Source organism: Microchirus variegatus (assembly GCF_963457635.1).
Source record: "Microchirus variegatus genome assembly, chromosome: 15".
Classification (NCBI taxonomy): Eukaryota; Metazoa; Chordata; class Actinopteri; order Pleuronectiformes; family Soleidae; genus Microchirus; species Microchirus variegatus.
The window spans coordinates 914,876-932,763 of record NC_139816.1 but is presented as its reverse complement, the minus strand read 5'-3'; the positions used below and the strand labels follow the sequence as shown (position 1 = coordinate 932,763).

At 43.4% G+C, this 17,888-nt stretch overlaps 1 protein-coding gene across 1 annotated transcript in view; it reads left to right on the top strand.

The window, feature by feature from the left end:
- Positions 1 to 17,888, top strand: part of LOC310937581 (E3 ubiquitin-protein ligase HECW1-like) — a gene marked incomplete at both ends in the record, with an annotated part of 37,440 nt that overhangs the window by 19,343 nt on the left and 209 nt on the right. Inside the window, 22 exons of the mRNA XM_083901873.1 lie at positions 732 to 874; positions 1,013 to 1,113; positions 1,203 to 2,143; positions 2,857 to 3,454; positions 5,327 to 5,425; positions 6,498 to 6,651; positions 7,080 to 7,183; positions 9,423 to 9,529; positions 9,618 to 9,803; positions 9,906 to 10,040; positions 10,696 to 10,807; positions 10,938 to 11,034; positions 12,186 to 12,269; positions 12,377 to 12,483; positions 12,584 to 12,698; positions 13,503 to 13,616; positions 13,710 to 13,862; positions 14,073 to 14,171; positions 14,864 to 14,993; positions 15,363 to 15,509; positions 15,598 to 15,712; positions 16,239 to 16,437. Of these exons, the coding sequence (XP_083757999.1) occupies positions 732 to 874; positions 1,013 to 1,113; positions 1,203 to 2,143; positions 2,857 to 3,454; positions 5,327 to 5,425; positions 6,498 to 6,651; positions 7,080 to 7,183; positions 9,423 to 9,529; positions 9,618 to 9,803; positions 9,906 to 10,040; positions 10,696 to 10,807; positions 10,938 to 11,034; positions 12,186 to 12,269; positions 12,377 to 12,483; positions 12,584 to 12,698; positions 13,503 to 13,616; positions 13,710 to 13,862; positions 14,073 to 14,171; positions 14,864 to 14,993; positions 15,363 to 15,509; positions 15,598 to 15,712; positions 16,239 to 16,437 (4,040 nt within the window). The remainder of the gene's footprint in view (positions 1 to 731; positions 875 to 1,012; positions 1,114 to 1,202; positions 2,144 to 2,856; positions 3,455 to 5,326; positions 5,426 to 6,497; positions 6,652 to 7,079; positions 7,184 to 9,422; positions 9,530 to 9,617; positions 9,804 to 9,905; positions 10,041 to 10,695; positions 10,808 to 10,937; positions 11,035 to 12,185; positions 12,270 to 12,376; positions 12,484 to 12,583; positions 12,699 to 13,502; positions 13,617 to 13,709; positions 13,863 to 14,072; positions 14,172 to 14,863; positions 14,994 to 15,362; positions 15,510 to 15,597; positions 15,713 to 16,238; positions 16,438 to 17,888) is intronic.

The following is a 17,888-nucleotide window of genomic DNA, read 5'->3' as shown; positions in this document are numbered from 1 at the left end:
TGTCTCACATCCTCCACTCAAGAGTGCACACGTTTGCTGTCTCCTGCCTTCTGCCTCTTGTTAATAATTCACTCTTTTCTGGCATAAACACTTACCTCGTCAGCAAACCGTAGTCCCCGCAGAGACCAAAACCTGGTCCTAACGAGACTGAACTCCATTTCTGAAGAACTTGGTTAAGTTTAAGACTAAAGTTTTGGGACTAAACAAAGGGACGATGCTTTGTTTAGTCTGTCCAAATGTTGATTGATTGATTTTCTACATGAGCTTTTGTGTAGTTAAAGGCGCCATATGTAAGAATGTGGCCAATAACAGTTACTACATTAAAATTCAAAATGTTTAGGTTTTTGTTTTCTGACGTAACTGGCAACCCAACCGGCGGTAGGTGGCGCCACATGACGCCAAAACATGATTTCAAAACATAAACATGATTTGCAGTCTGCAAAATATTTAATGCAAATATTTTGTCTGTACTGTTGTTGTTGGTGAGTTCAGTTTCTTGTTATGAACATTATTCCTGAGTCTCTGTGACATATTAGGAGGATTTTATCATTTATTACATAATGCACCTTTAGCTATTTCGGTAAATTGAAAAACAAACAATTTCTGGTTGTTTCAGCTTCTTAAATGTGAATATTCTCTTTTTTTCTTTGCTCCCCGTCACAAAGAAATCATTAAAACTGCTCCGGTTAAACTTAAACTCCCTCTTCCTCTCTCTTCGTCTGCTTCTCCAGAGGTTTAACTTTGTGTCTCTGCCCACCGACGTCCTGGAGATCGAGGTGAAGGACAAGTTCGCCAAGAGTCGGCCGATCATCAAGCGTTTCCTTGGGAAGCTCTCCGTCCCCGTGCAGAGGCTCCTGGAGAAACACGCCATCGGGTAAAAACAGGCGCTCATGTCATCGCCGTGACGTCACGAGGGATCATATTATCACACGATCAATATCCTCCTCTTCCTCCTCCTCCTCCTCCTCCTCTCTTCCTCCTCCTCCTCCTCCTCCTCTCTTCCTCTCTGCAGGGATCGGGTGGTGAGTTACTCTCTGGGCCGCCGGTTGCCAACAGATCACGTCTGTGGACAGCTGCAGTTCCGCTTTGAGCTGACCTCGTCCATTCACCCAGGTACACGGGGCACCACCACGCCCTCCAACATGCCATAATCTGTCTCGGCCACGACTGAAAACATGTGTGTGTGTGTGTTGTGTCCTCAGACGATGAGGATGTCTCTCTGGTCATAGAGGCGACGCGTCCTGAAGCTGCAAACGCACAAGAAGTCAACCACGCTGTTGGCGTTCACGACGACGACACACTGAGCGTGGGCCCCGACATGCCCGACCTCCCCCTGGACGCCCCGCCCGTCCCCGAGACGACCACGCCCACGCCGGAGGAGGTCCCACCTGCCGCTGAGGAGGAGGTGGAGCCTGTAAATGTGGAGGAGGAGGAGGAGGAAGAGAGCACAGAGAGGGAGGAGCCAGTGTCTGCAGAGCCTCAGGTGGAGCAGCAGGAAGCTTCAGCTGAGCAGCAGCAGGAGGAGGAAAACGGTGGAGGAGAAACAGAGGAGGTACGGCATCAGGAAGAAGGAGAGGAGGAGCAGCAGGGGGAAGAGTCTGCACCCCACACCGAGGAGGTTCCAGAAGAGGTAGAGGAGGTTGGGCAGGAAACGCAGCCGACGCCAGAACCTGACAATCCTGTGACAACGAATGATGAGGAGCCCACAGAGGAGCCCAGCATCGTCCAGGAGGCTCCTGCAGAGCCAGCTCCTCAGCAGGAGACGGAGGGAGGAGGAGGAGGAGGAGGAGGAGAGAGGGACTCCACCTCCTGCTCCTGCCAGTCCCTCCTGTCAAACTGCAGCTCCCAGGCTCCGTCGCGCCGGAGAAACCGCCCCTGCTCCCTCCCGGTGTCGGAGCTGGAGACGGTGATCGCGTCGGCCTGCGGCGAGCCGGAGACGCCGCGGTCTCACTACATCCGGATCCACCACCTCCTCCACAGCCTGCCGTCGGCTCAGTGCAGACCTCCCAGTCAGGAGGAGGAGGAGGAAAATTCAATCACTGTTCAGGACACCACGTCCACGTCACCTACACTGAAGAGCTCCAAAGACAGAGAGGAGGAGGAGGACGATGACGAGGACGACACCACGCAGTCGCCCTCTCAGGTAACTTCACTTTTAAATTAAATGTTTGCACGACAGAACAATCAGTTTCCTCTTAAAGGGACACTGTGTAGTATTTATGGGTTTATATAACCCAAAATCCACTTTTTTATACATATTATGTGCTCCTGCATTGTCTAGTCGCTGTATAATAGTTTTTGTTTCATTTTCGTAGTGTTTCAAAAAGTCATGTAAAATAAAACGGTCGCGGGCCGCTGTTGCATAGCCACTGTTAGCAGAGAGACGCCATGTTTCTACGGGAGCCTGTAAGGACAAACGCGAGAGAACAAATCAAGCGTCGCTTTACTTGTAGAGGAAGTCCCGCCTCCCCCTCCCTCTCGTTGTCTGTTCGCCCTCAGCGGCACCGGACGTATCCTGGCTCTGCAAATGTAAATACGTTCCCTGCTAACCCCGTCTCCAAACGCCTATGTGAAATAACGATCATTACCAGTTATTGCGGTGACAGTTTGTGCGAACATGCACCTAGCTCGCTAGCTCGCTATTAGCCATTAGAACACTAACACAGTATGAAAAAACACTTATATATCTGAATAAATACTAGAACCTCATCTGCTGACACGGAGAAAGACGACGAGGACGACATTTGACCGGCTGAGGATACCCTAGCGCTGAGTGAAGCGAGGGGGTGAGCTGTTTCAGCCTCTCCTCTAGATGTCACTATAAACTACTTACTTCACCTTTGAATGTGTGCGCAGGTTCCAGAGTGTCCAGGTCCCTGCTGCCGTCGCTCTCTCCCCCGCAGCCTCTCCATCGAGCGTCTGTCTGAGCTCAACCAGCTCCTGGAGGGCGAGGGAGGAGTTCACGTCTCCGTCAGGAGGATTTCTCCGTCCTGCCTGGAGAGTGAGGGCGACTCCAGTAACGGAGGAGGAGGAGGAGGAGGAAGAAGAAGAGTCTGCAGGCAGAACACGCTCAGACCTCCGGGTGAAAACGAGTGCGAGTTCTGCGACACCTCCTGCTACAGCACCTCCTGCTACAGCACCTCCTGCTACAGCACGTCGTGCTACAGCAACTCGGGCTACGAGGGGAGGGGCCGCTTCTGCAGCCACACCCGCCTGTCCTCGGTGGACAGCAACAGACTCTCCGGCAGCACCGTCTTCTCCTCCCAGGACGAAGAAGAAGAAGAAGAAGACGAGGAGAGCGCCTTCGAGTCGGTGCCGGACGGCGGCAGCACGCCAGAGGGCCAGGAGGCGGGAGGATCGGGAGGAGAGAGGAGGCCAGGGAGGTGGAAGGAGGCCAGGAGAGGAGAGCAGGGGGAGCCAGCTGTGGCCGGACCCAGCGACAGGAACAGTGTCGGTGAGATAAAGCTTCTTATTGTTTGTTTGCTGCAGCCTCAGCACTTTAGCTGAATATCATTCTACTGAAGGTCAGAGGTCAGGGGAACAAAAACACAGACGCATTCATTCACCACTGCTGATGACGGTTCAACAATAGCAGTTTAAATGCAAAGTATGTCACTTCTGCCACTCTGTTTAAATCAAAACAATCACAAAATAGCTAATTTGATGACAAACATGGATTTGTAAATAGGCGTGGGAATCGCCAGAGACACCAAGAAACCATATTATCACGATATTGAATCATAAAATCATCATATTATGATTTACTCACACAACAGCTCTCCACTTTATCATTTTTTTATGCTAATCCATAAAAGGTTTAATGTTTGTAACATCAGTTAAAAAATTAACCTATGATCAAAAAAGAGTTCATACTGATACTCTGATATATAATCAGCACACAAAAATCATGATATTTCACTGTATCCATCTCCATTATTAGAGCAGCAGGAGCTTCACGAGCTTCTGCTCACTTTGCGATGAAGAGACTGATCCTCGCAGTGTTTTTTGTAGCCAAGTAATTTTTTAATCCAGCTTTTTGCAGCTCATTAATGTATTTATTTATTAACACAACACATCCATCCGACGATTTAACCTTCAACGAGGCTTTTATTGTGAAACATGTGCAGGTTTTATTTAAAGGAACTTAATAATTGGTGTGCTTCCAATTTAAAGTTATTCTTAAGTTTGTCCAACAAATTTTCTCTTGTCAGTCACGCTGTTTCATCATGTTTTATGTCTATTGTCACCTGCCTTGGGACTACAGACGTAAATTAGCATTGTTGCTATAATTTGGCATATTTACATCCTCAATTTTCAAAGATGTTCATCAATATACATTGTCCCTATCAAATAAACAAATAAATAATTACAAAAATAAATAAAAAATATTTGAATACTGAGCTGAAACTTGACCTAAAAAGATATCCCACATAAAGTAAAGCCAAATATTATGGTGGCCGTTTGTTAACTTACATTGAAAAGGGTCTTTTATCATTTCTTTCTACCCTTATATGTTGTTGTTTTGTTTGATCTTCACATCATCACTCAGGGTAAAAGCTTTCTCGTGGTTTTATGAGTTTTTCTCTTCGGGCGTCGTTGACAAAATCAGCGTTTCCTTGTGTCTGTGCTGGCAGACACAAGTGGAGCTTCTGTACTCCTGCATACTGATTATAGATGTAGGTGTGAGGAGGAAGTGTGATGTAAACATGATTTAGTAGAAGAGAATCACATGGAGGAGTGAGTGAGTAAAGCTGTGTATCTGTGTGTGTGTGTGTGGGTGTAAACTGGACTGCAGCTCTTATACAAACAAGTCAATATAAACCTTTATTTTTGTTCTTATGTCCTGCTAGTTTGTTTTGATGAATTTGGTAAATGGGAGAAGCCTGCAGTACCGCCAAGGTCCTCCAGGGGTTGGTGAACAAACTTTGGGAAGCACCGATCGTAATTATTTCATATTTGACCGTGTTTATGTCGTTGCTTTGATATTTCCGTCCTCTCAGTGGAGTCGTGGTGCTTTCACTGACACTGATCTGACCTCCATTCCTGCATCTCAAATCATTTTTAACACTCTCTGAGTCACAGGCTGCACTTAAACAGCAGATTGTAAGACTCTCAGAGACTCATGATGTCATGTGATCAATCAGAATATTGATATTGAACAATTCTACAAATGAAAGGTAAACAAACCTTTGGCCTCCCACCATCAGAACAACGCTGATGATTCAAACACTGACTGTGCTCGTCTCTGATGGTAAGTCTTGTCCTGGTCAGTGACTCCCAGACCGTCCACTCATTTATCCCTCGCTGTCTCTCTGATGTCCCGTAGGCTCAGGCTCCTCCCCTCCCGTCGGCCATCTTCCAGTCCTGCGACCCAGCCATGACCTTAACCATTTTCCTGCTGCCACTGACCCGGCCTTACCTCCAAGTAAGAAGCCACAGCCCCAGTCTTACTCTGGAGTCTCATCCCATCACTTTGGTTTGCTGTGACTGTATGTGTGTGTGTGTGTGTGTGCATGTGCATGCTGCTCTCCTTCATTTACCATCATCATCATGTCATTTTCCCCTCCTTCCGTTCTCCTTTCATCAGCTTTAAACTCTTCTTTTCTGGTTCGTCGTTCGTTCGCTCTAACAGCATCATCTTCCGACTGAGAGTCTACAAATATGAATACGTGTGTTCAAAAACCCCCTGAACTGTCACGTCGGTGTTGTCATTGATCTAAAATGTTAAGCCATACAGGTTTCAGAATACATCACACTGGTGATAGAGGGTTAAATCACCTGCTGTGGAGGTCAGGTCACAATCACGGTGTGAGTCACTCGAGAGCTCTTCAACAGATGGCTGTTATTACACCATCACACCGGTCACACCATCACCTTCAGCCTGAACCTCTGAAATGCACTCAGGACTTACAGTGAGAGGTTGTGTGAGCAGCCAATATAGGTAGTTTCTTTCCTGAGGGGGAGATCCTCCTCTTCCTCCTCTTCCTCCTCTTCATCCTCTCCAGCTCGTCACAGAGCTGAGGAGAAACTGCAGCCGTCGTCGTCGTCTCACTCGTTCACACCGTGGCCGTTTTTACCAGATCGATGATAAACTGATTGTCGTGTGAGAGACGACAACGACAACAACGACAACAACAGCAGTTTTCCAATTTCAGCGTCCGATCTTCCCCCCCGACACAAATTAAAATTACAGCGAACGTTAATTACAAAGAACGTTGTGATATGATTATATCTGTAAATCAGCACGTAATAAAACCAACTCCTGCTGCTGCGACTCATCAGTTATTAATCAACTTCTAAATCTATTTTTGATCTATTATTAACGTTCCCGTGTCTTTGATTCTCTTGCCGAACGTCTTTGGCTTGTGGATAAAACTTATTATTATGATTATTTTTGAACACGTTAAACCCTGAGCTTCTCTTCATTTAAAGGTCACGCAGCTTACTTGCGGAATATTATGCGTAGAAACATGGTTAATTCCCTCCTCCTCTCACAGACTGGGAGGCTCGCATCGACAGTCACGGCAGAGTTTTCTACGTGGACCACGTCAACAGGACGACCACGTGGCAGAGACCGAGTCACAGCGGCAAGTGTAACCATGGCATCCCCCGCTCAGGATCCACCCAGCAGATGGAGCAGCTCAACAGGAGGTCAGAGATTCAGAGACCGCCTCATTTGACAGATCTCATATAATAATAACACATTTAACAAGCAAACATGTTGTTATGATATTGTAGGCATATATTGAGCCTTCAGTTTTTCCTTGTATTCATGTTTTCAATATGCACGAGCATCCGTCTCAGTGTAGGATGCTGTATCTGACATATTCACCCTTAAAAAAACAACCCATTTTTATTCGTGGTATATAGTATACATGGTTATTTAAACGTTTGAACTGTAAAGTGCTGAAAAAATGAAGTGTATATAGGCAGAGAAGGAGCGTGACACTGGATGTACTGTGGTGTTACACTGACATCTGCTGGACTGGAGATGGAACTGAAAGAAAACTGTCTCTGTATGTGTGTAAAATAAGTATAAGTGTAGCACAACCTTAAACTGGTGCTGATTGTTGGTGCAGGTACCAGAACATCCAGAGAACCATGGCCACAGAGGAGGAAGGAGGGAGCCAGAGGTTAGAGCGCAGCAGCAGCTCAGAGACGGATCCAGACTCTCTTCACACAGGTTTGCCACCGAGTCACATCTATCTGTAAAGCATCTATGTCTGTCTGTCTGTCTGTGACAGGCATATCTAGCTGACCGTTAGTCAGATTGCCCTAAGTCTTTGGATATGGGTTTAGCATTACCTGATGGTTTTCAAATTTTTTGGAGGAATTTAAATTTTCACTGATTTATCATGCTGCACCAGGGCAGGCTGCAGCTCATCAGCCAAAAAAAAAGTATCTCGGAATGACTTGAAATTTACCATCATAATAGTCGGCATCGCCCTGAACAAGGATCCATTGAAAATATTCACAAATCTCTTAAGGAAAAATTTTAATGAATTTTTGAAAATCAGTATATGCTCCATATGCCATTATGCTCTTTGACGGTGAGCTGACTTTCTTAACGAAAACAAAAAGTATCTCGGAATGACTTGAAATTTACCATCATGATAGTCGGCATCACCCTGAACAAGGATCTGTTGAAAATATTTGGAAACCTCTTAAGGAATAATTTTAATGAATTTTTGAAAATCAGGAAATTATCCATTTAACCTGATGCACTTTGACAGTGAGCTGACTTTCTTCTCGAAAACAAAAAGTATTTCGGAATGACTTGAAATTTACCATCATAATAGTCGGCATCGCCCTGAACAAGGATGCGTTGAAAATATTTGCAAAGATCTTAAGGAATAATTTTAATGAATTTTTGAAAATCAGGAAATTATCCATTTAACCTGATGCACTTTGACAGTGAGCTGACTTTCTTCTCAAAAAAAAAAGTATCTCAGAATGACTTGAAATTCACCATCATAATAGTCGGCATCGCCCTGAACAAGGATCAGTTGAAAATATTTGCAAACCTCTTAAGGAATTATTTTAATGAATTTTTGAAAATCAGGAAATGATCCATATGCCCTGATGCACTTTGACAGTGAGCTGACTTTCTTCTCAAAAAAAAAAGTATCTCAGAATGACTTGAAATTCACCATCATAATAGTCGGCATCGCCCTGAACAAGGATCAGTTGAAAATATTTGGAAACCTCTTAAGGAATTATTTTAATGAATTTTTGAAAATCAGGAAATGATCCATATGCCCTGATGCACTTTGACAGTGAGCTGACTTTCTTCTCAAAAAAAAAAGTATCTGGGAATGACTTGAAATTCACCATCATAATAGTCGGCATCACCCTGAACAAGGATCTGTTGAAAATATTTGCAAAGATCTTAAGGAATAATTTTAATGAATTTTTGAAAATCAGGAAATTATCCATTTAACCTGATGCACTTTGACAGTGAGCTGACTTTCTTCTCGAAAACAAAAGTATCTCAGAATGACTTGAAATTCACCATCATAATAGTCGGCATCCCCTGAACAAGGATCAGTTGAAAATATTTGGAAACCTCTTAAGGAATAATTTTAATGAATTTTTGAAAATCAGGAAATGATCCATTTGCTCTGATGCACTTTGACAGTGAGCTGACTTTCTTCTCGAAAACAAAAAGTATTTCGGAATGACTTGAAATTTACCATCATAATAGTCGGCATCGCCCTGAACAAGGATGCGTTGAAAATATTTGCAAAGATCTTAAGGAATAATTTTAATGAATTTTTGAAAATCAGGAAATGATCCATATGCCCTGATGCACTTTGACAATGAGCTGACTTTCTTCTCAAAAAAAAAAGTATCTCGGAATGACTTGAAATTTACCTTCATAATAGACGGCATCGCCCTGAACAAGGATCTGTTGAAAATATTTGCAAAGATCTTAAGGAATAATTTTAATGAATTTTTGAAAATCAGGAAATTATCCATTTAACCTGATGCACTTTAACAGTGAGCTGACTTTCTTCATGAAAAAAAAAGTATCTCAGAATGACTTGAAATTCACCATCATAATAGTCGGCATCGCCCTGAACAAGGATGCGTTGAAAATATTTGCAAAGATCTTAAGGAATAATTTTAATGAATTTTTGAAAATCAGGAAATGATCCATATGCCCTGACGCACTTTGACAATGAGCTGACTTTCTTCTCAAAAAAAAAAGTATCTCGGAATGACTTGAAATTTACCTTCATAATAGACGGCATCGCCCTGAACAAGGATCTGTTGAAAATTTTCGCAAATATCTTAAGGAATAATTTTAATGAATTTTTGAAAATCAGGAAATTATCCTTGTTTATCTCTGATAAGTCATCTCTGCGACTTTAAGTTATGTAAAAGTGCAGAGTTTTTTTGAGCCTGTGTTCTGTGTGCAGGTCCTTCATCTCCTGTCAGTCACCAGAAGATCAGTCATCTCCTCCAATCACCTGCCGTGAAGTTTATCACACACCCAGAATTCTTCACTGTGTTGCACAGTAACTATGTGAGTCTCAATCATGCATAAAGAGTAATAATAAGTGCACCGTGTGAACCTTTCCTGTTGATATATTTACATGTCTGCGAATCTTCAGGCAGCCTACCGGATGTTCACCAGCAGCAGCTGCGTCAAACACATGATCCTGAAGGTGCGACGCGACGCCAGGAACTTTGAGCGCTACCAACACAATCGAGACCTGGTGGTTTTCATCAACAGGTTCGCAGACACTCAGCTGGAGCTGCCGAGAGGCTGGGAACTCAAGACTGACCCTCAGGGCAAGGTGACAAACTTTACTCGTGTGTTTGAAAATGACGTTAAAAACACTACACACTGTGTTAAACGACGTCGTTTCACTGCACGTGTCCTCGTGTCTCCATAATAGTCTTTCTTCGTGGACCACAACAGTCGGGCAACGACCTTCGTCGACCCTCGCATCCCTCTGCAGAACGGCCGGCTGCCTGGTCACCTCGCTCACAAACAGCATCTACAGAGGCTACGCAGCTACAGCGCAGGAGAGGTACGTTTACACACTGTCCATGAACGCAACGCCTGAAGAAAATCTCTTCAAATTTGGCGCAAACGTTCCGCTGATTCACGGGTGACGTGATTATGACCTCACACAAGAATGTCTCAGGAAGTTCCGGTCTTCAAAATTGATCATTTGAAGAACTGAATGAATTGGTTATTGGTAATAATGACATTAATTAAATTTTCCATCATAATAGTCGACATCCCCCCGAACAAGAATCCCTTGGAAATATTTGCAAACCTCTTAAGGAATAATTTTAATGAATTTTTTAAATTCAGGAAATGATCCATTTGCCCTGATGCACTTGCGTCTCAAAAACAAAAAGTATCTCGGAATGACTTGAAATTTACCATCATAATAGTCGGCATCGCCCTAAACAAAAATGCGTTGAAAATATTTTGCAAACCTCTTAAGGAATAATTTTAATGAATTTTTGAAATTCAGGAAATCATCCAAACACATCAAATGAATGAATAAGAAGATTGAAACATCTGATTCAAGCATGCACTAGGATTTATGGAAAACAAACCTTTTTTTCCTCTTATGAATGTTTTAATTACTCAGTCAAATGTATTTAGTTATTTTAATTCAACATGCCGTCTCATGGGGAAACACATTGTCTCCTCTCCTTGTGTCTTCTCAGGCCTCGGACGTGTCCAGAAATCGCGGTGCGTCTCTGATGGCCAGACCAGGAAACAGTCTGGTCGCCGCCATACGAGGACAGCACCACGGCGACTCACACCTGGGCGCTCCATGTAAGCTGTGCGCCGTCATCAACCACACACTGTGGACAGAGGGATTTCACTTCCTGATGACTTGTCTCAGACTGTGTCCTCTCTCTCTCTCTCTCTCTCTCTCTCTCTCTCTCTCTCTCTCTCTCTCCAGCGTACAATGACAAGATCGTGGCCTTCCTTCGGCAGCCAAACATATTCGACATGCTGCAGGAGCGACAGCCGAGTCTGAGCAGGAACCACGCGCTGAGGTCAGAATCACAACAAATTATCTGTCTTTGTATTTGAAAGTGGACGCAGACATACTACAGTTAACTAGTTAACTTAAACTAAGGCTGACTTTACACCACAACACTCCCGGGTGAAACCGACAAAATATTTGATCAAACGTGCCTTTGGTTTAGACGGCGACAGCGTTTTTGGGGCTTAAAAAGGCAACAAAAAAATTCAGTGAAATCTTAAAAACGCTCCACCGTGGCGTTCCCGTCTAAAGGGTTGAAAACACTAAAGTAAGCTCTGAGCTGCTCACGCTGGCTATCCTCCTGTACACTGACATCAGATCCATGTGCAGTACAGACAAACAACAACAAACAAGTGGGATTAGAATCCATCAATCGATCAATCTTTATTTGTATAGCCCACAGTTTACAAAACACAGTTTGTCTCACAGGACTTCACAGGGTTTGTGACATCCTCTGTCCTTAGACCTTCGACCAGGGTGAGGAAAAACTACCAGGGAAAAAACCCTTATAACAGGGAAAAGTGTAGAAACCTTAGGGAGAACCACAGGTGAGGGATCCACTCCCTGGACGGACAGACGTGCAGTAGATGTTACCGAAAAAACATACAATACATAATGACAAAGAATAAATATAATCCATCAGTCGGACATTCAAGTCGCCTTAGCTGCTACTTCGCTCTACTACAGAGAAGTAGAAGGAAGTTTCAACTCTCCTGAGATCCTGCTGTTCACAGCGCCACCTAGCCACTTGGCATGCATACGACATCAAATTTCACACACTTTAGCGTCACCGTGTGCATGCAGATTTACACCCAAAGACGCTCGTCTAAACGCGGAATAAAAAGTGGGAACGCAACAACCACTTTTGCGGTTTGTGTTCAGATCGTTGTCGTGTAAAACTAGGCCTAAAGTTTGTAAACCACTCACTCTCCTGCGTCAGAGTCCATTGATTAAATTCACATCTTTAGCTGGCGGAGACACTGTTTGTGTCACTCCTGACTCCTGATGTGAGGCTGCAGTACCGCTGATAGAGAAAGAGGGAGACAGAGAGCAGGACAGCAGCTAAACCAGCCATCATAGCTAGCAGCCAAGAAGAAGAACAATGATTGACTGGTTTCCATGGTGACTGAGCTCAGTCTCAACAGTGTGTGCTTTGTTCAGGGAGAAGATCCACTACGTCCGGACAGAGGGAACCCAGGGCGTGGAGAAGCTGTCATGTGACGCAGACCTGGTCATCTTATTAAGGTGAGGAGAACTCTCCCGCTCTTCTTCTTCATCATCTTCTTCTGCATCGTCATCGTCGTACCTCACAGACGACTGACGTCACACCTCTGTGTCTCTGGTCCACGCAGCTTGTTTGAAGAGGAAATCATGTCCTATGTCCCGCCTCATCCCATCCACCCGGGCTTCAGCTTCTCTCCTCGCTGTTCTCCCGTCTCCTCGCCACAGAACTCTCCCGGTTAGGTTCTCTCCAGCTTCACATGAAATCAGGACTGTGACGTTTCCTCTATCTTCACTTTAACATTTGTTTCTACTTGTGTGTGTGTGTGTGTGTGTAGGTTTACAGAGAGCCAGAGCTCCGGCTCCTTACCGCAGAGACTTTGAAGCCAAACTGAGAAACTTCTACAGGAAGTTAGAGGCCAAGGGCTACGGCCAAGGACCGGGCAAGATCAAGTAAGTCATAACTTACTGTGTTTATCAGGGGTGTGATTTTTCTGTTTTTAAACGGAATTCAGTTTTTTTTCTGCCTGAAAATGAGCCTCACGTGACTTGACTCCCGATTGTAAAAATGAGTTTTTCGTGCCTCTGTTTTTAAAGTTTAGCGCTTCTTTAGAGACTCATTTTAACACTCGTAAACATGACGTCACGTGTGTCTTTTTCCGGTCGGTTGCTTGGAAACGCGTTAACGCTAACGCCGTATATTATGAATCATTATTATGATTTATTTGTTATCATGTTATATTGGTGAAACATTTAGGTCACCAGAGGCTTTTTTGTTTGTTTTTACAATTAATTCAAGCTTTGATTCAAGCTTTGATTTTTTTAGCTACTTAAATGTGACAATATTATTGTCTGGTTTCTTTGCTCCATTTGACAAAAAAAATCATTAAAACTAAGTTCCAGGTTTGATCAACATTTTAACTATATTTTATGGACAAAAAAACATTTGATTAATCGAGAAAATCAAGACCGATTGATTCTAAACCTAAACAGTATATTTCATTAAACACTGAAAAGACATCTCTAGCAGTGTTTCTTTGACAACATCTCTGTGAGTAGTTTTTTTAACATGGTTTAGCTCTCTTCCATGTAGACTACTGCACTTTATTTTAATTTTTGAAACAATACAATGTTGTCGCGTCATGGTAGGTGCACCGTATATTTTCCTCTTTTTTTTGTCCTTTGACAATCGCACCCCTGATTTATATAAAACTAATGCATCAGACTGTAGCTTTGTGAACTCTCTGCTGTCTGCAGGCTGCTGATCAGGAGAGAACATCTGCTGGAGGGAACCTTCAACCAGGTGATGGCGTACTCCCGCAAAGAACTGCAGAGGAACAAACTCTACGTCACCTTTATTGGGGAGGAGGGGTGAGACACACACACACACACACACACACATATATATATATGAGAAGGAAAGAAGATCTTTAATGGTTTCATGTTCTTCTCTGCGTCCCTCAGGTTAGATTACAGCGGTCCTTCCAGAGAGTTCTTCTTCCTCCTGTCTCAGGAGCTGTTTAATCCGTATTATGGTCTGTTTGAATACTCTGCCAACGACACGTACACCGTTCAGATCAGCCCCATGTCTGCCTTTGTCGAGAACCATCTGGAATGGTGAGTTTTTGTGAGGCGGAAATGTCCCATTTTCATGATCTATGAAGGTTGGAATATTGATCTGTTAAAGCTCCAGTGTGGAACCTCTTTCGTTTTGCTTTACTCGCGCTCTGTGCTTCTTCACCTGCTCACTTCTCTGTGCAGAGCAGGGGTGTCTCCACAGACACAGAATCATTTAATTCATGTTGTCATGTTTGTGTGTGTCTCCAGGTTCCGTTTCAGTGGTCGTATCCTGGGCCTGGCTTTGATTCATCAGTATCTGCTCGACGCTTTCTTCACCAGACCATTCTACAAGGCCCTGCTCAGACTGTCAGTACACACACACACACACAAAAACACACACATTCTTGTACTTTCTGCATACTGAGGACCGGGTATAAGTGCTGACAAAGTGAGGACCAGCATTTCCACTTCAACACAATTACAAATATCTACTTCATGTATGACCTCTATAAAGAACTACTGGGTGCAGTACCATAACATGTCTGCAGGTGGAGCCCCAGAGCAAAAAGTGTGTGAAACACCAGAGCTGGAAAACAGGTTTTTGTACCAAATTGAGGAGCTGTGTTAAAAACAAAGTATAGCATGTTTACAACCCCAGGAAGTGATTTCAATGAAAAAAAAGTGAGGACCAGACAAAATGTCCTCACTTTGTAAAAATGACCTCACTTTGTTGGTCAATAACCCTCACTGGTCCTCAGTATGCCGCAAGTACAAGAACACACACACACACACACACACACACACACACACATTAATACCACTTTGCATAACCACTAGAAATAATAACTTGTCATACTTTGAAGTGGGAGGAGTTATCATCCTGGTATAAAATACTTGTTGCTGCTGTTTTTCCTTATAGTAGAAGATGTAGAAGTTGATTATGAATTAAATGTGTGTGTGTGTGTGTGTCTGTGTGTGTGTGTGTCTGTGTGTGTGTGTGTGTGTGTGTGTGTGTGTGTGTGTGTGTGTGTGTGTGTGTGTGTGTGTGCGTGTCGCAGGCCCACAGACCTGTCAGATCTGGAGTATCTGGACGAGGAGTTCCATCAGTCGCTGCAGTGGATGAAAGACAACGACATCACCGACATCCTGGACCTCACCTTCACCGTCAACGAGGAAGTCTTTGGTCAGGTCAGTGTGTGTTAGAGGTGGTTTGTTTATTTATTCATTTATTTATTTATAAAGTAGTCGTGGAAGTGATGAGAGATACGGGGGTTCTTTGAATGCATCTCTTAGCTGTTCCTCTGAGCTCAGTGAAGATAACTCACCTCATCTGCGTATTGTTTGTTATCCTGCTCTAAAATAAACACCGTTATTTTGGTTATTGTGATATTGATGACACCATTACGTCTTCTAATCTTTGTGAGGTACAAACCTCTCTTTGTGAGGACATATTTCAGGGTTAAGACCTGCCGTCAGCTTCAGCTACACATCCTCAAACAGCAAACATCTGTTGCTCAGATTAAACGACTTGTTATTTAATCCCTGCTGTGTTGCCAGGTAACGGAGCGGGAGTTGAAGTCGGGCGGCTCCAACCTCCAGGTGACGGAGAAGAACAAGAAGGATTATATCGAGCGAATGGCCAAGTGGAGGGTGGAGAGAGGAGTGGTGCAGCAGACGGAGGCTTTGGTCAGAGGATTCTACGAAGTAAATAACTCCTAAAAAAACACCTTTTTTAATATGATTCATGATGATATGAATACACAGGTATAGGAGATTAAACCTGTCCTCTCAGGTGGTCGACTCACGGCTGGTGTCTGTGTTCGATGCCCGGGAGCTGGAGCTGGTGATCGCAGGGACAGTGGAGATCGACCTGAGTGACTGGAGGAACAACACAGAGTACAGAGGAGGTGTGTGTTTAATGACCTTTAATCACATCCATACAGACGTGTGTACACTACCGTTCAAAGAAACAGGGCTCACTTGTATGAAATGTCCTTATTTTTGGAAGGAAAATCAAATTTTTTCAATGAATATAACATTAAATTAGTCATAAATACACTCTATACATTGTTAATGTGGTAAAAACATCTGGTTATTAATAGAATATGTACATAGGTGTATAGAGGCCCATTTCGAGTGTTCTAATGGTACATTGTGTTTGCTAATGGCGTTAAAAGCTATTGGATGATTAGAAAACCCTTGTGCAATGATGTTAGCACAGCTGATTTTAAGTAAAAATCATTATTTCTAATCTTGTCAATGTCTTGCCTATATTTTCTATTCATTTTGCAACTCTTTTGATGAATAAAAGTCTGACTTTTATTGGAAAACACAAATTGTATCTGTGAGCCCAGACGTTTGAACAGTAGCGTATATAGAAATAGAAATCGCTCCATGTGTCTGCGTCTAACGTGACCGCTCCTCTGACCTCAGGTTACCACGACAGCCACATCGTCATGCGCTGGTTCTGGGCGGCCGTGGAGCGCTTCAACAACGAGCAGCGCCTGCGTCTGCTGCAGTTCGTCACGGGGACGTCGAGCGTGCCGTACGAAGGCTTCGCCGCGCTGCGCGGCTCCAACGGCCTGCGGCGCTTCTGCATCGAGAAGTGGGGAAAAGTCACGTCGCTGCCCAGGTATATTTACGCCTTTGTAAACAGTAGAGTAAAGAGGTCTGTGTTCCTTCTGTTCATTCGTTTTTCAAAATAAAACCAGAAATTAAATCACCACCAATATACCACCACCTACCCGCCGCCCTGGAGCCCCAGAGCGGATACTTGCATTCATCAAAATTGGATCAAACAGAAAACTCTCGTTATCTGTTTATTCGAAATTGGAAAAACGAGTCATCACCGTTTTTTTATTTCTGGTTTTATTTTGAAAAACGAATGAACGGAGGGTACATGGATCGCAAGAGATGTTCATTTACGCTCATTGTTAGATACAGTGTTACTCAAATCACTCTGCATTTTCAATGATTTCAATTGAGGGTTTGAGGCCCTTTTCAAAATCTGAGAATAATTGAATTCCGAACAGATGCGTCATACACATTAATGTCCTTTTGACTCACTAATGAAGTGATTCTCACGTGTTTGGAGACCGGGGCCTGATTCTATCAGTTTAGAGGTTTAAAACGAGCTGTCAATCAGCTAAATTGACCAATGATAGCCAGAGCTATCCAAGGTTTTTCAGTTTTTCTTACTTTTCGTTTCAAAACAAGTTCTTTTTAGACCAATAATGACATGTAAATCAAATTAAATGGGTTTTAATAATTTGGTAAGAAATCTCAAATGGCACATATTACTAAAACCGCTGTCATTTCACTCTGCTTCACTTCAGCAGCATCAGACTTTGCACAGCTCATTTCCACATGTTGTTACATGACCTCCATGTGTTTTTAAGCTCCTACTGTATATTTTAAAGGTGATATTTGCTTTAAAATGCAATATTATTTTAGGCAAGAGAAAAATCCTTCATTTCTGCTGCGTTCCATGTACATTTACTCTGACACAGTGGCATCTACAGTGAAACTTACAAGTGTAATCTTTATTTTGATACCAAGATAATCCACATAGAGCTTGTAACTGCAGAGATTTACTCTATTTAATTTGGGCATGTCATTTTAGAGCGAAGACTACCAAAAAGAGGGTCAGGGAAGAAGAGGTTAATAATTTGGTACCTAAGAAATCTCAAATGGCACAGATGGTGCCAAACTGTGCCAAACCAGAGAACGCCTAGACATCTCTTTACTAAAACCGCTGTCATTTGACTCTGCTTCACTTCAGCAGCATCAGATTTTGCAAAGCTCATGTCCACATGTTGTTACATGACCTCCATGTGTTTTTAAGCTCCTACTGCATATTTTAAAGGTGATATTTGCTTTAAAATGCAATATTTTTTTAGGCGAGAGAAACAAATCCTTCATTTCTGCTGTGTTCCATGTACATTTACTCTGACACAGTGGCATCTACAGTGAAACTTACACCTCTGGTGGAATCTCACAAGTGTTATCTGTAGTTTCATACCAAGATAATCCACATAGAGCTTGTAACTGCAGAGATTTACTCTATTTAGTCTGGGCATGTCA